This window comes from Vombatus ursinus, unplaced genomic scaffold, assembly GCF_900497805.2.
Source record: "Vombatus ursinus unplaced genomic scaffold, bare-nosed wombat genome assembly UNPS02014794.1, whole genome shotgun sequence".
Taxonomy (NCBI): Eukaryota; Metazoa; Chordata; class Mammalia; order Diprotodontia; family Vombatidae; genus Vombatus; species Vombatus ursinus.
In genome coordinates this window covers 16,325,365-16,346,535 of record NW_020954572.1, presented here as the reverse complement: position 1 = coordinate 16,346,535, position 21,171 = coordinate 16,325,365, and the positions used below count along the sequence as shown (strand labels likewise).

The 21,171-nt window shown below is 39.2% G+C and overlaps 1 protein-coding gene across 3 annotated transcripts in view; it reads right to left on the bottom strand.

Annotated features, from left to right (window-relative positions):
* Positions 1 to 967: 967 nt before the first annotated feature.
* SLC30A4 (solute carrier family 30 member 4) overlaps positions 968 to 21,171 on the bottom strand; it is a 37,288-nt gene continuing 17,084 nt past the window's right edge. For all 3 annotated transcript variants that reach the window (XM_027870164.1, XM_027870166.1, XM_027870165.1), the window contains 5 exons: positions 16,274 to 16,427; positions 14,740 to 14,947; positions 12,768 to 12,873; positions 8,058 to 8,192; positions 968 to 5,039 (listed from right to left, as the gene is read on the bottom strand). In XM_027870164.1, coding sequence (XP_027725965.1) covers positions 4,885 to 5,039; positions 8,058 to 8,192; positions 12,768 to 12,873; positions 14,740 to 14,947; positions 16,274 to 16,427 — 758 coding nt within the window. In that variant the 3' untranslated portion in view covers positions 968 to 4,884. The remainder of the gene's footprint in view (positions 5,040 to 8,057; positions 8,193 to 12,767; positions 12,874 to 14,739; positions 14,948 to 16,273; positions 16,428 to 21,171) is intronic.

The window sequence follows — 21,171 nt, the reverse complement described above, 5'->3', positions numbered from 1 at the left end:
TAAAGACAAGCGAATTCTAGTTTTTTATAAGAGATTGTAGGATCTGTTTAATAAAGTAAAAGTTGTTTTGCCATGTGTTTTATTTTAATAAATGTTTAGGAAATTACAGTTTAAAAATTTCAAATACAGTAAATATATACCATACTTTGATCTCCAATTACATGGACAAACCCCTGTGTCAAATAAATCCTTCTATAACTGATTATTGTGCAAAATATCCAGTTTCTGAAAGGGTCTATGGAAAAGTATAAACACAGTTCCATCAAACTGTGATATGGCTTATTTTAATGATATGCTTTTAAAACGAAGCCTAAGCTCCCCAAAGCCATTATACCTCTCTTGCCTGTTAAGGTCCTCACACAAACATTCTAATTTTGTGTTGTAATAAATTCAAAATGTACTAAACTATTCTAACTTAACACGATCACAGAAACTGAGAAATTCTCTCGAATAATTACCAATCTTGTCAAAGATCTATTGGTCTTAAATTGTACATCTGCAACAGTATGTGGAAAATCTGGCTTGATAAAGCCATCTAATTCAGACTGGCTAGGTTGAGGGCCTGCATGTTCCTTAGATGCAGGACCTCAAACAAAGAGATCCCCATAACCCTTTCTCTAGCTCCCATATCAAGTTCTTGAAAAGACCAGCAAATATTTACAGAATGGAATCTGTAAGAGATTGGAAGCAATGACCGACTGGAGTCACGAGGCAGGCCTGCAATAGGAATGAGGTGTATTTTGTCTAGATACAGTGGGCTGAATACATAATTTGAAAACCACAGACTTCACTCCTTTCTGCGAACAACTTAATCAAAAAACAACGCCCTGGGGCAGCTAGGTGGCGCAGTAGATACAGCTCTGGCCTTGGAGTCAGGAGGACCTGAGTTCAAACCCAGCCTCAGACACATAACACTCACTAGCTGTGTGATCCTGGGCAAGTCACTTAACCCTACTGCCCCATTAAAAAAAAAAAAAGATATAAAAAAACAAGGCCCCACGATAAAGCCCACAGCTATCTATATAGCATCTGAGGAGGTGCCTCTGTCCAGTTATGACTGATGCTCATTTGGTTCTCCTGGCAGTCAAGTGCAATTAAACAGCTAATAACTGGCATTCACCCCTTGGTCTGATTGTCCTGCAAGTCGGAAATAAGTTTGAGTTCAACATTTTAATTGTCTACAACACATCAAGGGTTCCAAACTTTTTAGGAAGTACTTTCTCCACAGTAATTTTTTGACTCATACCCACTATTTTATCAGACTAGAGAGCTCCTGTCATGGCAAACGCCTTCCATTTATGTAACTCAGTGGTAATTTAGAGTTTTAGAGAGCTGCCTGGGGGCAGTGAAAGTTTAAGTGATTGGCCTATAGTCATGTCACTAGACTATGTCAGAATGAGGACTTTCTAGGTTCTAAGGCCAGCCTGCTGGCCTTAGAAACCATGTTGCCTCTCATTAATTAAGAACCACCAATAAATATTGGGGTGATTGGGAGTTTGAAAAATTATATATATATATATATACATATATATATATACATACACACACACACATATATTCATAACTGAATTTAATAGTGAACCAGTTCTGTCTTCCAAATAAACATACATTGGTTGTTTGTTTTCTAAAAATAATTCATCATACACTGAAGGAAACTCCACTATCTGTCAATGTCAACTACACCTACACTACTGAGGAAGTGCACTACTCACAGGTAATGTGGGTTGGAAATACTGGGACAGATTTCCACCTAACCCAGAAATACATTTCTAATAGTGGTGTTAAGGCTGTGAAAGACATTAATGGTGAGGAAATCTCTTCTCTCAATTTCCAGTGTCTCAGAAATGGCTTGGACTATGTCTAAGTCTATTGTTCAAAAAAAAACAAAAAACAACACCCTGGAAGACTTTAGACTTGAGGGGCTTGAAGGGGCCAGGCAAGAGCCCTGCAGGAAAGTCAATGTTGAGAAGCAAAAAAGTGATTCTAGAAAACTGTCCTTCTGAAAATGGTCCAAAGATCCAAAGAAAAGTGAAAAGAATGGAAAAGGCAATTCAGTGACGTGGCAAAGAAACAATACTATATGTAGTTCTTCAAAAATAACATGGAGTTTTACATAAAAATGATGACTATAGCATGATAGTCATAGGAACACTTTCAGAAATTACAGCAGCCCTGTCCTTCAAAGCCCTCAGAAACACACCCCACTATACTTCAGACACACCTCCATCTTACATATAAGTAAAAAGCATCATCAGTGAAACAAGAAATACCTTACTCAAAACATTAGGCCTGTTCTGAACTACAAAAACTATGTTCAAAGACAGTTCCAAACCCCAGGATATGCAATAAATTAGATCAAAGTTACACCTAAGGCAATCTTCTCAACACTGTGTGGATCCAACTGAGCCACTGTATTGCAAGGCCAATCTGAACTGCACATTATTTGGCTTAGGAGGTTATATCCGACATTGCCCTATTCAAATAAATTCCCCAACATTCTATCTGATGTGGGCTGGCGTTGCATCCCTCACAGTCATAAATTTACTTTCTTATGTTACAGAAAGTCACCACCCTATGATATGAATAATAAAATGCACTGTCCTTGTATGCAAAAAAAGGGTTACAGAAGAATTTAAGTGTGCTCTGATTTGGGCAGTATCAAGGTTCAGATTTACAAAACAAAGTAGGTGATTTCCAATTTTACAAAAAATTCACAATAGGATTCTTTTATATAGCAAGACCCCTCAATGTATTTTGTAAGTCCTTATACCCACCTCTTTCAAGAGCAAATCTACTATGAAAAGCCAGATACTCCTAAGGAAGTTAAAAGGAAGACTAAGATTAAGCATTATAAGCAACATAGGTGGGACAGGGGGATGCCACCACATTTTATCAAAAAAAAGTCACTCAATGCAGGTAGAAATGCCATGCAGCATGGTACACATAGCTCCCAAGTGTGCAACTCTTTATTCAAATACTCTCTGGTTACCACTATCTGCCTTCCATATGCAGGAATACCCCCAATTTGTACAGTTTAATATATAAATATATAGTTAATTTCTATTGACAGGCCTCATATTCTGAAATCATCTGCCCCTAAACCATATTTTGGAATTTGCAGTTTGTTTAAAGTATCTAGTTAAGATACAACTTTTCTAATCTTTGTTCCTAGAAGCAATCTCTATTGGCCAGGAGTTGAGATCTAATTTCACTAAGAGCTGATTACCTTAGAACCTGGTACTCTGGAAGTATAGTACTTGTCCCAAACGAAACTGGATTGGTAATGTAGGTTCTCATAAGGCCAGGTGCTTAGCCCAGTACCTAGAACATAGCAGGTGCTGAATAAATGCTTATTTCCTTTTCTATTTGCTTCCAGTAGCTAGAAGCTTGGTCATCTGTGATTGCCTCCCTGACCCAATTCTCAACATGTGTCACAGATGAGCCAACACACCTTGTGAATTCTGAACAAACAATAACCTTCACCTTCAATTTTTGCTTAAACTGCACAGTCCCCAAGCCATAATCAGACTTGCCTTCGGTTTCATGCTCTTCAATGTTTTCCTTTTTCCTGACTCTAGGCTAACAACTATCACCTGAGTGCTTCTAAAAACATGCAACTTGGCTGTGATCTTCACAAAGTTATTTTTCCCACAGTGCTCATTTTGGCATTTTTTCTGCGGCAGTACCAAAACACAGCTTGGAGGCACCAATATACCATGGAGAATCCCTGATTTTTTTTTTAATATATTGGCCTATATTACAAAGGTAGACCCAAATTCTGGGAGAATGTGGTTATTAATCTGTGTAGGTGGGAAGAGTAAGTGTGCAAAAGCTGAGCCTCACAGAGTTTTATTTTGAAAGGGCCATTAGACAGGTTATATACTTACTTCATGTAAGTAGGTACTCCAAAAGGTAGGAGCCAAACAAACGGGATATACAGAATGAAAAGGTCTAAAAGGAGCAGTGAAATACTGGTTCAGCTTTTCTTCAGCCAAATTTAACTCACCTACTAACAAACAGTTTAGTTAGTATAGGTTCTGGCACCATCCTCCTGTGCCTTATTTCAAATTAAATGATCATAGTTTAAAACTATATTTTCCCTAATGTAGAATAACACTGGAAATATTTACTAAATGATTTTCATGACAACAATCAACAAATCATGTTAAAGTGTGTTTGGCTCTGCCTTGGAAGAAGACAAATAATTAAAACATATTATGCCTTGAGATTCAAAGCCCTGTTTCTAACATCTGGAAAAAATAAAGTTATAAGGCAGAAACAGACCAATGACATCCTGAATTATTTATAAAGGAAAACATTTATGAAACACTTGGGAATATGCATTTGCTTCTATTTCTTGATATTTTCCAGAACTTCCTAAAACCTTGAGAATTTTTTTTAAATGACCCCAGTTCATCCCACTGAGCCAACATAGTTTTAAAAATTTAGTGCTTTAACCTTTTTTGATGCTCAAAGTAATTTGGCTTTTAAATGTTTCTTTTTTTAAAAAAAAATGCAAGTACTGAATTCTGGGTTCTTCCTTGAAAGCTGATGCATTACATTACGCGATACAATTAACAAAGGACTGGAATCTTTAAGCTTTGTCTACGAAGTATCTGCAGAGTCACACCCCATTCTGTAAACAATATTATGGTAACATCCCTGTCTGAAAATCATAGTAGAACGGTCATTTAATGTTGACTTCTCCCAGGCTACATGCTGGCAAGGCTCTTCGGAGGACCTACAATGGAGTCCTCGCGGACCGTGTTCCTTCTTGATGCGGGCTGAGCTGTCGGGGATCCCAGTAGCTCATTCATACGGTCCCTTATTGCTGCTCGCTGGTGTCTGCACGATAAATAAGGCTGTCGTTCCCCAAGCTCGGTGTTAGGCACTGGCACCGTGACAAGCTCCGCAGGTTTTGCTCGCTTCTCGCCTGTAACTCTGAAGCTGAACGGAGCATTTGTAGACCCCAAAAGTGTTCATCAGCAGGTGCCTGGCCTTCGACTGCACTGCTTCCCATTCAGGTGAACTGCCAGGGGCTACAACAGCAAGAAGGGAAAACGTGGTTGGTGTCACTTGATAATGATACGTTGTCACGCACTGATGAATGAACACACAGGGGAGACAAAAATCAAAGGCGGTACGACTTTGCTTTCTGGGAGGAGGAGGGCTTTGTAACAAGCACAGTAGTAGTAGTAGTAGTAGTAGTGAAAATAATGATAACACACATTTATTATATATCATATTAATTAAACATTAAGATAAATATGTAATATTTAACATCGAATATTACATATTTAGTGATAGTACACTATTTTTAGTGTGTGCATGTGTACACACATGATACACACGTGTGTATCATATGTATATGTGCATACACATATGTATAAAACAATATACACATAGCTATATACACACTTTTCTATACACACACATATACACTGTCTTATACACCTATATATATATATATACACACACACACACACACACCTTCATACTGTTACTACTCCTACTCTGGGTCATGTCCATAAAGAGGTCTGACTTACCTGTTATTTATTTTCCACCCTCACCATTTGGGCAGACTGCTTATTTGTGTCCATGCAGCTAGGGGTCACAGCGCATAAGAGGGGCTGTACTCGGAGTGAGAGAGACCCAAGTTCCAATGCTGCCTCAAACACTTACTAGCTGTGTAACCCTGGGCAGGTCACTTAATCTGTCTACCTCAGTTTCCTCATTTGCAAAGTGGGGATAATGGTAGCACCTACCTTCCAGGGTTGTTGTGAGGGTCAAATGAGATGATGTTTGGACAGAGTTTTTCAAACCTCAAAGTGCTTTATAAATACTAACTGTTGTTATTATCTTTCAAGTAAGATAAGCCGAAACAACAACCACCAGGCACAACTTTAACAACATAAATGGGAGAATAAAAGCAAATTTATTGCAATTAACTATTATAATGACTAGGCTTGTCCCCATCCCTCACCTCCACGGTGGAGAAAAAGCATCAGCCTTTATTGTAGAGATGGGGGGGGGAGCCGAGGATGGAGACCCACACACATTCAGATAATGCCAATGTATTGTTTGGCTTTGCTAAACCTTTTGTTCCCTTCTTTTTAAAATTATTCTTGTAAGAGAAGGAAATGGGAATGTATTTGGAAATGAATTTTAAATAAAAAGGCAAAACAATTGAAAAAGTAATGTCAGTTTACTGGGGCCTCTAGATGTTAGAGCAGATAGAGCACCGGCCCCATAATCAAGAGGACTTGAATTCTAATCCAGCCTCAGACACTTACTAGCTGTGTGACCCTGGGCAAGTCACTTAACCCTAGTTGCCTTCAAAAAAGGAAGGAAGGAAGGAAAGAAGAAAAGAAGGAAGGAAAGAAATCAGTTTACAAAATTAGAACATTTAACCACTTTAACCCCTTCTATTAATATTCTTATTCTCTTATTCTACTAATATTTTTATTCTCCCCTTCTATGCTTGGACTATGTTGAAAGGACTGGAGAACTGGAAGGAGCCTGAACCCAACCCTTCCTAATTTCACATCCCATATTTTCATCTATCATGCCTCCCTGCCTCTCAAGCACAGTCAAGCTCATTGTACGGCATGAATCCACATCCCTAAGACCGTTTAATGCTCAAAGTAGCTGATCAGTTATATCACTGTAGATTATCTACATTTAAAAAATACAGAATGCGGGGCAGCTAGATGGCACAGTGGATAGAGCACTGGCCCTGAAGTCAGGAGGACCCAAGTTCAAATTCAGCCTCAGACCAAACACTTCACACTTACTAGCTGTGTGACCCTGGGCAAGTCACTTAACCCCAATTGCCTAAAAATTAAAATTAGAATGCATCTGGTTTTTAAATCAATCTAGAAAGGAGATTGTATTCAAACAGTCAGAGATCTAGCATCACCTTATCATTACAACTTCATGTCATACTAAATTAGATTTCAGATCTCATCGGTATGAGTATTCTTCCTGCCAGTGCATAATGTACTGAAGTGGCAAAATTACACCAAAAAAAACCCCCAAAAAACCGCTCAATTTGAGGATCTAGGTGGTTCCCCCCAATTAAACTTTTTTTAAAAAATTTTGAATCTAATGCCAAAAAATTTTAAATCTAAGCATTTCCGCATGCAAGGCAGGTCAGAAAAAGGATGGTATATGCAATTGCGAACCTGTATCACCTAAAGCAAGCTTCTCTCCTTCAAATATACAACAAATTCAATATGTTTCAACAATACTTTGAAAGCTATCCTGATTGTTTTTTAGTGACATTCCTTCTGCTCTTCTTTTGTGTATTTAAATAAATATTTCCATGACGCTTTTTTTTAAACCCTCCCTTCCCCATTTTGGTAATCCCTATCACTATCCCCATTCTGAGATTTAAAAGAAAAACAAAACCCTTCAATCAAACATGAATAGTTAATCAAAAAAAAAAAAGGAAGAAATAAAGAAAAGGAAAGAAGGAAGGAAGGAAGAAGGGAGAGAGAAAGAAAGAGAATGAGAGAAAGAGAAATAATAGTTATAACTGAAAATGTCTCAGTCTTGACTTCATTACCTCATTGTCAGGAGGGAGGCAGCATGTTTCCTCACTGATCTCCCCCTTCTTTCCTAATCTATATCTAGTCTCAATCTATAGCCATTATTTGAAAACCTAAAGCTGAGAACATTAGCTTTGATGATATAGAAAATCAGGGCAAACATATCCAAAATGTGTTTTCATCTTCAGATTTAAAACAGTAACATTTTTTGGTACACTGGCCTGCACCAAAAGTGTTATATTACAAACTAAACACTGATTCAACCTGACCATCTGCCTGAAGCCTCACTCCCCAACTCACTTCCTCAAATGTGTCCATCATTGTTTGGGCGTTACCTCCTCTGTTAGTCCGTGAGCTCTTTAAGAGCTGGGTCAGTCTTTTGCCTTTTTCTCCCCAGTACATAGTAGGCACTTAATAAATGCCAGCTGATTGACAGACTCATCTGCTCTCCAACTATAGTGACACAAAGGATCACAAACCTCCCGTCATATCATGAGAGCAACTTACCTAACTGTAAGTGGACAATGGCAGCTGTTTTTCCTGAAGTGAGAGACCAAAGATTTATATCTTCTACTGAGTGAACATCTTCTATTTTCAGCAAAGCTTCTTTGATATAATCTACATTTAAATGACTTGGCACCCCTACAAGTTCAGAATGTTTTATAAGACGTTAGCTTGTGAGGAAAAAAAAATGGCCCTAGCAACACTAGATCTCTCTCTCTCTCTCTCACACACACACACACACACATGCACGCGCACGCGCACACACGCGCATACACACTCTAAAAAGTTACAAGAATGCTTAAATTTATTTTTCTGGCAATAAAGCAAGGATGTAATAAATACAACGAAACTACAAACCTGTCTTCAAATAAAAAGTTCCCAGCCCACAGAAAACTACTAAAAGACCAAGAAAGATTATCGGGAAGAAAATACAAAGATACTATGCAAGAATTAAAACTGACAGTGACTGGCTTTGATAAAACATGGGCAGCATTTGAAAGCCACCCAAAGTAACAAAGGGAATAACTGAATACAGTTTGCTATAAAATTAGTAGAGACAGGCTTGGTTTGAAAGAAATCTAAGAAGCAGTAACAGGACAAATCACAAAGAAAGCTCCAAGACAAGTTAATGTTTTAAAAACTGTCCTAGGTTTTATACTGTAAGCTTACATTTACGCATACCATTTACCATTAAACCTAACACACAGTAATTCAAATATTTATTAAGTGCCTGTGTGCCTGACATTCTGCTAAGTGCTAGAAGCATACAAAGTTGAGATAAGATACAGTTTCTGCTCTCGTGTTTGTCTTATGGTCTAGTAGGGGGAGATATGACATAAACAACTCTCATACAAACCAATACATTTAAGTGTATGAGAAATATGTAAATGAAGTGTTATGTGAGGATCAAGCAGGAAAGGGTCATTGCCAATTGGGGCTTGGGGCAGAGAGGAAATCAAGGAAGGCTTTGTGGAAGAGGTGACATTTGAGTGAGAACCCTTGGTGTATGGGGACAGGGAGTAGCCCTAATTCATTTTGGCTAAATGGAGTAGTATGAAATGAAGTTGTATCAGTGTCACTAGATCATGGAAGATTTTTGAATGTCAACAACACTCACTGCCTCCACTTTCTGTCCTCTTCCTCTTGGCTAAACCCTCTGTAATGTGGCTTCAGACTCCATCACTCGGCTAAAACTGCTCTCTCCAAAGTTACCAATGATCTCAATTACCAAACTAATGGCCTTTTCTCAATCCTCATCCTTTTGGACTTCTCTGCAGCATCTGGCAATACTGACTGTCCTCTTCTGGATAGTCTCTCCCTACTCTGGGTTTTCATGATGCTGTTCTCTTGGTTTTCCTTCTACCTGTCTGACTGTTCCTTCTTAAGTCTCCTTTGCTGGATCATTATCCATGTCATGCTCATTAACTGGGTATACCTGAAGGCTCTGTTCTGGGCCCTCTTACTTTCTTTCTCTGTTGCCTCTATCTTAGTGCCTTCATCAGCCCCCATGGGGCTATGTACGTGACTTCCATATCTAAGGAGACTCTAGCCTCACATTACCAACTGCCCAAAGGAACGTCCTAGTGGCATCTTTACATGTCCAAAACTTTTTTCCCCAAATCCCTCCTTCCCTTCTGAATTTCTCTACTGCTATCAAATGCACCAAAATTCCTCCAGTCACTCAGGTTTGCAAGCTTGGTGTCGTCTTTAACTCTTTACTGAGCCCACAGATCCAATCACAGCTGCCAAATCTTGTCTATTTCTGTCTGCTCAATGTTTCTTGGATCTGCCTCTCTTCTCATAGAGTAACTGCCCTACTTTAAGTACTCATCACCTCCTGCCTGGACTACTGCAATTGCTTCCTAAACCAGTAGGTTCCCCTCCCAACTCCAATCTACCCTCTACACAGCTATCAAAATGATTTTCCTAAAGAGTGGGCCTGATCATGTTAACCCTCTTACTAAGACCCAGCAGCAAACTATTACTTATCAGTTTATTGAATATAAACCCTTTTGTTGGATATGTGAAGCTCTTCCATGCATTCTATAGCACAACCAATACTAGTTACCTGGCTGTTCCTCACATGACATTCAATCTCTCATTGTTATGCCTTTGCGACTGGCTGTCCCAATGCCTTAGATATGCTCCCTTCCTCCTCTCTTCTTGGAATCCCTGATTTCCTTCAAAACCAGAATCATGTACCACTTTCAGGAAGCCTTTGCTCATTCTTCTAGCTGCTGGAGCCTCCCAGAATGAATGAACAGATTAAGTACTTACTGACATTCAAAGCACTGTGCTAAGTGCTGGGAATACAAAGAGTAAGGTCAGTCCCTGCCCTCAAGAAGCTCACATTCTAATGGGGGAGACAACATATATGGAAGACTTCAGCTGCAAGTCAGATGGAAAAGCTCCATGGTTCTTGGGGTATAGTGACAAAGGAGACAGAAATGCCTTTTCTTGAAGGTCACTATTCCAGGGCTCTTTGGTTCAGGGTTCTAGGCTGTCTCTCATCATCAGGGTCTGAAGAGACATGGTGATAGAGGTCACTGGATATGCCTAGCACATGCTGCCTCCTGTCCCTCCTCAAGGTCCCTCTTGCAAGGTCACTTTGCACCTACTGTCCATGTGTTCCAGATATGCCCCAAAATGTGTCTGCTGTCTCCATAATTAGAATGTAAACTCCTTGAGGGCAGGGATGTTTCACTTTCAAAGCCTAGTAGAGGTCTTGGTCCAGACCGTGTACTTTCTAAGTGCTTATTGTTTGATGCCACATAGAGAAGTCTGAACTTTCAACAGCCAATGGGGAATTTGTAGAATCTGGTGGCATGGTAAAAGTACTGGACATAGAAGTCAGGAAGACCTCGGACACTTACTTAGCTGTGTGACCCTGGGAAAGTCACTTAACATTTCTCAGCTGCAGCTTCCTGAACTATAAAATGGGGATAATAGCATCTACCACCCAGGGTTTCTGTGAGAATGAAATGAGATATCAGAGTACTTCACAAATCTTACAGTGTTATATAAATGCTAGTTATTATTTACCATCATCTTCCATTTTCTTTGGGTTAGTATGTTAGAGCTAATCTGCCACAACCAAGCTCTGGTCTGCATGTATTTCTTTCACCTATGGCAATTTCAGCTTTTTGGCTTCTGCTTAAGCTTTAATAAATGTAGCTCTATAATCTTTCTCCCCCTCACTTGCCAGAGAAGGTTTCTAAATTATCTCTAAATAAAATGCCTTTCATTATTTCTTTTCAACCTTGAAGCGTTATGAGTGGGTTGGATATATCTTGGCACTTGCCACAGATTCTTAAAACTTTTGGGAAGCAAATTAAATTTGCTAAGGGGTTCTTTGTCTATATTCCTCTGGCTTATGTTATATGCACAATTATTTCATTCAGAAATGATGTGAAGATCCTTCAGCAAAGTTTCCAGATTCAAAGATACAATATTTACAGTGCATTTAAAACATGGATGTCGTCATGTCTTTCACAATATTAATTAGTCTACTGAAATTATTCAGAATGGGTAACTTCTTACCTTGTTAAGCCTGTTAAAATGAAGTTACCATGACCAACAAAATAATAATCTGGGATTTCACTGGTGTTTTTACTGCCTCCCTCACCCAGATGGCAACCCAGAAGGTTATGCTTATTGGATCTAGAGTCTAAAGGGACCTCTGAAGCTATCCCTTGATTTACAGATGAGGAAACTTGAGAAATACAGAGGTTAACAGACTTGCCTGAGATCACATAGGTACCAACTGTTTGTCAGAGGATGTCTTCAAAACCTGTGGTCTCTGTTGTATCAGGGGCAGCTAGGTGGCTCAGCGGATAAAGTACTGGGCCTGAAGTCAGGAAGACTCATCTTCTCGAGTCCTAATCTAGTCTCAGACACTTACTAGTTGTGTGACTCTGGGAAAATCATTTAACCCTGTTTGCCTCAAGTTTCCTCTTCTGTAAAATAAGCTGGAGAAGGAAATGGCAAACCACTCCAGTATTTCTGCCAAGAAAACCCCAAATGGAGTCATGAAGAGTTGGACACGATTGAAAAACAACTGAACATTGTTGTATCATACTGCCTGCCCTCTATGGCTTTATAGCAGGTCATGGAGAGCTGCGACAGCTGGTAAGTTCATCACCTACAGTCAAGCCTGGTGAAAAGCTGCTCCAAAGTTAGCTATGATGGTACTCAGGTGATAGTCTGTTAATGGGCCTTTAACTGAAAGCTCTTCAGTTAGAAGGACCCATTGGAGCTCTTGCCTGCTGTCATATCCTTTGAAAATTCAGGAAATACATCCATGCCAGGATGAGGCATCAGAAGGGGGCTTTAGTAGAGGACATCATACACAAGGTAGCGTTAGAATATAGGTTCTCCGATACTGGCTTCTCTCTCACAGTGAGGGACAAAGGACAGAAAAGATCAGTGAAAACGCTTACCAAAATATAGTTTTTGGGAACAATGTGAGGATTTTGCCAAGATTTTCCAACTATGGATACCATGTTACTATGGGTAACTTAAGATTTGGCTGTATTGGTATTTGTACAGTACCTTTCTCCCCAGATGTCCAAAAGGTTCTGAATCATCTCTTTTGAAACTATAATGCCCTAAGCATCCTCAAAGAAAGGATGTCAGAGCCCCTGTCCTTGAGAAGTGCCCCAGCAGGAATCAGATGACAACACACAAATGGGAGTTTAACAACACTGATCTTACCTTCCAATATAATAACTACTGTGTCCCAAATGATTCGAAATGTTGTAAAAGCCACAAGCAATGAGAATATGTAAGTACAGATGGGATCAGCAATCTTGTATTCTGGCTGAAAAGGAACATCAAGGTTTATTAAAAAATGTGGAGATGCCTTTTTAAAGAAAAAAATACTTTTTTACTTTTCTCTGTAAATCAACATAATGCTATGAGAAAACAAAAATACACAAAATGGAAAGGAATTCAAGGTCACTCAGAGCCAATACCTTAAGTAATGCAGCATTCAAACTACTCTAGGAAAAAAAATCAGATGTTTACATGGTAATAAAATTTACTCAAGACACATCTCCAAATAAGGCTATCATCTGTTCTTCCCTTGGTAACATGTTTCAGAATCTCACAACAATGATAAAATTAAAAGCTTCTCTGATGAAATTTAAGTTCATGATCGTTGGCTTCCTATAATAGTATCAGAAAGCAGTTGTTCACCATAAGTCACATACTGGGCAGCTAGGTGGCACAGTGGATACAGCACCAGCCCTGGAGTCAGGAGGAGCTGAGTTCAAATCCGACCTCAGACATTTGGTAGCTATGTGACCCTGGGCAAGGTGCTTAACCCTAATTGCCCCTCCACACCCCCATATATTTCACCTTTACCAACTTAAATACTGAGACAGAGAGAGACAGAGAGACAGAGAGACAGAGAAAGAGAGAGTACGCAGCCCTGAATTAAAGTCCTGTCTTTAACAGATACCACATGATCTTGGGCAACTCATTTTATGACTCCATGCTTGCATCAGTTCTGTAAGATTATAAATTAAAGAATAGTTGTTAGGGCAGCTAGGTGGTGCAGTGGATAGAGTTCCAACCTTGGAATCAGGAGGACTTGAGTTCAAATCCGACTTTGGACACATAACACTCACTAGCTGTGTGACTCTGGGCAAGTCACTTAACCCCAATTGCCTCACCAAAGAAGCATAATAAAATAAAATAAAATAAAACAATAGTTGTCATTCAGTATTAGTAGAAGTAATTTTTCAGAGAGCTCTCACTTCCAATGAAATCACTGGTCTGGACCCCCCCATTTCTCCTCCCCCAAATCAACTCAAGTTCTGTAATATTTTCTTCATCGTCTTCTAAACATGAGAGGAATTGGCAGTAACTAAATCCAAGCCTTTGTGTTATGGGCAAAAACATGGAGGTATAAGAGGAAGTATCTATGGTGACTGGAAAATTGGCAAATAGCTTAGGATCTCTGGGATGGAGCGTGTGTGAAGGGGAATACAGGTATAATCCATTTGTCAGCGTTAAATGGTTCCTAGAAAATGATGTTAGGCAAAATACTATTACAGGCTTAATTCCATAAAAACAATATTTTCAGGGACAATAGGACAAACAATAGAACATAAGGGTTTAACGACTTTACATTGAGGGTTTCGTAATAATACACTGACAGCATTATTAGGGAACTGCATTGCTTGAGAAATCTTTATGTAGAGTGTATGTCTACACTAAGAAAAAAGGACCAAAAAGTAGCTGGAACAAATAGTAAAAACTTTAAATGCTAGGCTAAGGAATTTGTGTTTCAGATGGTAGCAATGGGGGAAACCACTGAAGGGCATGGAGTGATACGATTAAACCTGAGCATCAGGTCTTACGTGTTCCATATCTCACTTGATATGGAACATGACTGGTTTTGGTGCCACAGTCACCCACACTGCTCTTCCTTCTCAAGTGAATTACCGTGTTCATAGACATACTTTTTCTAAGCTCAAAAGTCCTTTAACAATTAAAATCTAATCTTCCAATCTCATTTGGCAGCACTGAAAAATGTATACCCCTGTGGGGTGGAAAATGTTTATCTCTATTCAGATTTGCAGAACTTTTAATACTATACTTATGGCAAAGGAGCATATATTTTAACACTGATGTGAAAATTCAAGCAATTTCTCAATGTAAAAATAAGCCCCCAGGTTACCTTGAATCGAATGATGTAGGCAGCTACCAACACCCCGATACTCTGCACCAAGTCTCCCAGGGCATGCACAAATGCTGCCCTCACTGCAAGGCTGCCACTTCCTTGGTTATGCCCATGCCCATGCCCAGGACCTGTGGTAGGAGAGTTTGGCGGAGGGGAGTGGGAATGGGAGTGATGGTGACCAGACTGATTCAACAGAAATCCCATTCTGTTTTTTTAAAAAAAAGAAAATATCATTATTTTTCCAAAGAGAAAAAAAGGGCAAACTTTTATTACCAGTTACTAGTTAAGGGGACACAAAAAAACAACAATGTAACATTAATGCCTATGGTACCTTGAGACAATGACTCCCCCCCCAAAAAAAGGTGAGTTTACATATTTCAACTAAGAATTCTTTTTCTTACAGCAGCCTTCTACATATCACCCTCAAAAGAGAGCCTGAAACTGCCTCCCAGCGCCCCCGGGAAGTGGTGGTAGAAGAGCAGGGTTCACATTCCCCACCAACAAGCCTGGGTGTGGGATCCAGCATTGCTATTTTCAACGTCTGCTTCCTCACAGCCATTTCAGATGGAAATCTGAATTTCTGAGGACAGCGGAGGTTGAAAGAAGAGCCAGGTCTTGCCAGGTCTGAATCCTGTTGAAGCCTCTGTTACAAAGTCTGCCTCCTAGCTCTTCAGGAATTGAGGGTGGTTGTGGTCTGGAGCCAGGGTCAAAGCCAACTCCCTTGTATCGTATTTAGGGACGGAAAACAGGGGAGGAGGACATCTACTGTCACTCCTGCCCCTGTGTTAAGGCAGCCACCTTAAAAGAATGGTGATGAGACATTCTGCAACACATATGGAGGGGCATGAGGCCACCACAGTACATCTAATAGGTGAGATGTATACAGGAGTACGAGGAAAAAATAGGAAAACAGGTAGGGAGGTAGAGGACAAACGAAAAGAACGGGGTGGAAGGGAAAAGGTTAGCGAGAAGACAGAGGTAGGAGAAATGTAAGAAGAAGAAAAAGTGGATGGGCATAGGGTGACAGTAAGCAATTTGGCAAATTCTCTAACCATCTAAGAACGTACTAATTATTAGGCACACTGGGATTTACAAACCTCCATAGGTTATTTCTAGCCAGAAAAAACATGTAAGTGTTCCATGTTTGGTTGAAAAAATACATAGTGATAGTAGTTGGTTAAAAACAGCTTTCAGAAGGTGGGATCTATTCAAAATTAAGTTTTTGCACACATTACCACTTTTGCTCTGACATTGCTGTTTATTGTACTTTCAGTGGGAAAACTTAGTCTCATTACCATCTCCAAGGCCAGTCTCCTGACTGTCTTGTTTTAGTCAAATATGTTTACGCTTGAATCAACACTAGAGAGAAACTGAGATTCTGTAGTGGTTTATCATTTTTTAGAAAAATTAGCACTTAATATGCAATGAGCAATTTAGGAAAAAATAAAAATTCAGATACTGTGCATTTCTAAATTTTAAGATATGTAGTATTTAAAATATTGAACAGAGAAAAACAGTAAATAGAGCTTACATTATGTTAACTGCAACTCCAATGGCTGCGGTTATGAGCATTATATCTCCATTAATTTCATAGTTCATATGGATGGTTCTTTGCACGGCTTCATACAAAAGGAATCCCATAAGTATATAAACCAAGAGAACACTAATAATAGCTGACAAGACCTCTGCAAAGAAAAACAAAAGTTACACAGGAATATTTGTAGCTAAGTAAAATTTATAAGAATATCATACAATTTGTATTTACAGTCTCCTGCTTCAAAGAGATACTACAACATGTTACAGTTGGGAGGGCATTAGTTTGGGAGTAAAAGGGCTGCTAGAATCTTGGCTTTTTTCCTCTTAAAAAAATAAATTTTTGTTGATATATTTTGTTTTTACATGACTTCATTTTCCAAAGTATCCTTCTCCCTACCCTCTCCCAGAAAGCCATCCCTTATAACAATGAATAAAACACCGGAACAGTTTAGCAAAAACTCACACACACACACACACACACACACACACACACACACACACAATGTTCCATAATCACAGTCCCCACCTCTGCAAAGAAATGGGGGAGAAGTGCCCTCCACATCTCTTCCTTGAGGCAAGCTTCATCATTCTAACCGGCTTTGCCTCTTCTTACCTCTTTGGGTCTCAGATTCCTCATGTTTAAATGAAGAGGTTGGCCTACATCAGAAATGTCAAACATGTGCCTAAACCAGATAAAAATGTAACTTGGAAATATTTAACAAAATAAATAAAAATATAATAAATTTTAAAACTAAGTCAAGCGAATGACTTGGCTATCCTCAGCAATACAATGATCCATGACAACTCTGAAGGACTTAGCCTTAAAAATGCTATCCATCCCCAGAGAAAGAACTGATGGTGTCTGAATACAGACTGAAGCATACTTTTTCTACTTTATTTTTCTTAGGTTTTTATTTTGTTCTGTTTTCTTTTATAACATGACTAACATGGAAATATGTTTTGCATGATTATACATGTATAACCTGTATCAAACTGCTTGCCTTCTCAGTGGGGGAAGGGAGGAATAGAAAAATCTAGAACTCAATGTTTTAAAAACAAATGTTAAAAATTGTTTTTTACATGCAACTGTGGAAAAATAAAATACTAAATAAAAATAAATAAATAATTTGAAAAACCTAAGTCATTACGCAGCCCACAGGGATCCTTAGGCAGGGGTTAGTGGCCCCCATCTCTCCTTGAGTTTGACAACAATGACCTAGACCACTTCTAAGGTTCTACTCCATGAAATTCTTCTTGTTCCTAAAAGGCCCTTCCCCAACTTGACTTCTCTGGTCACTGCTGTGTTTCTCATTGTAGTTAAACTTCAGCCTTTTGGAATGGGGGTTGGGAACGTCATGAGCTCAAAACTTCCCTGAAGTTTTCGATGGAAGTCTATTCTTTTGTTGTTGGGGGCTCAAGAAATGCTGCTTTGGGGCAGCTAGGTAGTGCAGTGGATACAGCACCAGCCCTGAGTCAGCAGACCTGAGTTCAAATCCAGCCTCAGACACTTGACACTAGCTGTGTGACCCTGGGCAAATCACTTAACCTTGATTGCCTTACCAAAAAAAAAAAAAAGAAAAAGAAAGAAATGCTGCTTTGCCATCAAAGATACTCCCAGGGCATGTGATCAATTTTTTCTATTCAAACTATGTGCGAGGTTCTGCACTAAGGATTAGATATAGAAAGCCAAAAACAAAGTAAAACAACAACAAACCAGTTCCTGCCTACAAGGAGCTAACATTCAAGCAGATAGTGTGGCAGTACAGGGGAAAAAGCGTTCAACCTGGAGTCAGGAAGACACTGACTTGCTGTGTGACCCTCCCTAAGTCACTTAAGCTCTCTGCCTTGGTTTCCTCATTGGTAAAATTAGAATAATAATAGCACCCACCTCCCAGGTTTGTTGCTAGGATCAAATGAGACAATCTTTGTACAGAGTTACAAAAATGGTAGCTATTGTGGTTATTATTGATATAGATCTGTAGTATAATTATATAAAGTGGCACAAAACAAATACGTAGAATGACAAAGTTGTCAAAGGGCTATCAAAGACTCGAACCTTTTCGGTGGTATAGTCAAGATTGCAATGAACTGGAAAGACCCAGGAATTCCAGTTTCCACTACGCTATCCTAACGAGTCTATATGGCTCCTTCCTGCTCTAAAACAGTAGGATGTGCAACTATTACGGCATCACGGAGGCAGCCGCACCCTTCTAGAAACCATCTGGTTTCCACAAAGCCCTGGTTGGGGCTGGGATGGATCACTGGTCTGACCCAGCACAGGGCTCAGTCCAGAGGTCGTTTTCAATGTGTTCATTCTTTACTGGTATGGGTGTGTTTCCCCAAAACATATATGCTTTATAGTTACCATTTCTTTCTTAATGTTCTCAAGTTGACAGGCCTGACAAACATTATTACTGCCTTTCCATAAGAACAGTCTCACCTTGCACAGCTGATGATCCATAAAGCTTTTTCCCAATCTAAAATTCTATGATTCTAGCAGGAGCAGCTAGAAAGCACAGTGAACGGAGCACTGGGCCTGGAGTCAGGAAGACTTGTGTTCAAATCCGGCCTCACTTACACTTACTGGTCATGGGATCCTGGTGAACACTCAACCTCTGATTGCCTCAGTTCCCCCATTTGTAAAATGGGGCTCATCATAGCACCCACTTCCTAGGGGTATTGTGAGGATCAAATGAGATATTAAGTATAAAGCACTTAGCACACTGCCTGGGGGGAGGGGAGGGAGAGAGACAGAGACAGAGAGTGAGTGAGAGTGTGCCTGATTATCTTTTTTTCTCCTTTTTTGCTGAGGCAATCAGGGTTAAGTGACTTGCCCAGGGTCACAAAGCTAGTAAGTATCAAGTGTCTGAGGTCACATTTGAACTCAGGTCCTCCTAACTCCAAGGCCAAAGTTCTATCCACTGCTCCACCTAGCTGCCCTAGTGATTATCATTATTTTAACATACCCATCTTACAGATAAGAAAACATAAGAGATGTTTTCATCTCATATGAAATAAAAAAAACTGATGAGAAAGCAGAACTTTATATAATTTCTCAAGTGTCAAAAATGGAATTTCATACCAAGTTTGCTACCAGAACAAATGGTCGACGGCTCTTTTCTTAAATGTGTTTAATGAAAATATTTGCTATGACAATTAACAAAAGTTTAAGTGTATGGAGCTTCATTAACATAAATATTATTTCATACTCTGGTAATCAAATTATGGAAATTCAAAATCAGTTATTCAAAATGCCTTACAATGTTTACTGTATTATGAATTTTTAGAAAACTAATCCAAACCCCCAAAGGGGTTTCGATTGGACTGAACAACAACAAAACCAAAATAAAGGAAAAGAAAATCAAATCAAAATAATAAAGTGGGGGCAGCTAGGTGGCGCAGTGGATAGAGCACCAGCCTGAGAGTAAGTAGGACCCGAGTTCAAAACCGGCCTTAGACACTTACTAGCTGTGTGACCCTGGGCAAGTCACTTAACCCCATTGACTAGCCAAAATAAATAAATAAATAATAAAGTGGGGGGAAAAAACCCCCCAAAACAAAAACCCTCCACACACACTCTAAAATTGGGAAATCTTGGTTCCTGCTCCTAAATTAGCCTTGCCAAAGTTTTCAATAGTATATGGACTCCATGTCAAGGGAGAACGCTATCTTTTTATTCTAAGAGAGCCCATTCACTAAAAGTCTATTGCCTCAGGCTAAAAGCAGCCCTCCCCACCTTGGCTCTAAACATCATAATTAAGTAGCACAAGGGCTGCTGCTGCTGAAAACTCACATTCATATAGTGCTGTGAGATTTACCAAGTGATTTCCTCACAATAATCCTTTGAAGTAGGTCCTGAAAGTATCATCCCCATTTTACAGATGAGATAAAGTGACTTGATCATGTAGTTCCATAGCAAATGTTGGAGGTGTGTCTGGCAAACCCAGGTCCTGAATCCTGGGCTCTTTCAACCACACCATGCACGCTGCATGTCTGAGGTAAAGATTTAGAATGACTCTGATTGCTAAGGATTCCTAGTTTTATTATGAGGTAACTCAGGAGATGCTGCTATAGCAGCCATGTTCCGTCTTCATGAATTATTAAGGAAATCACGTATGCCCCACAGTTTCATTTTCTGGAATGAGAATGCAGAGATACTGTTGCTCTAGAGTTTTTATTCTAAAATAAATCATCTGCTGAAACCCCCAAACGTCGTACTGACAGATTCCAAAGAAATACTTTAAAAGATAACATGAATAATATATTCCAGAAACCGAGACTCATATTCAAGATTAGATACTTGCTACTAAGTGAAGATTTTTTTTAAAGGTGTAAGAAGAAATTCAGCTTTGCCAAAAGTGATGACTGTTTCTTTATATTTTAATACTAAGCTTAACATGAAAGTACTATAAATACAGTAAAGTGGATGAATTTATCTATGCAGGGTAGATAAATCCCAATGAAAATGTGTGGATTTTTTTTTAAGTTTTAAGAAGAAAAATGTTTTCAATCAACAGTCAAATTATGACCTGCTCAGTACTTTCATTCCAGCTCTGGTTCGGCCCCAGGTCACATAATCTACAATTAGGATTACTAAGATAAAAGGAACACATAAAGCCAGACTGAAGAGTACCATTTTTCATTTTCTAGGAGACCCAAGTGAGTTTCATAATGTAAAACTCAGGAGAGAGCTGTTGAGTTTAATATTACCCCCATTAGTTCTTAAATAAGCCTGAAAGGTCATGTTTCAATCTGAAGGGAAATTTTACTACATAATTAAAAAGTCTTGAAAGAGATGTTTTTAATGGAAATGTTGGCAAGCTTCTTATCATAGTAATCCTAAAAAGCTTTGCTACTGTGCTCTATACATTATTTGGTAGTCGTTAAATTACT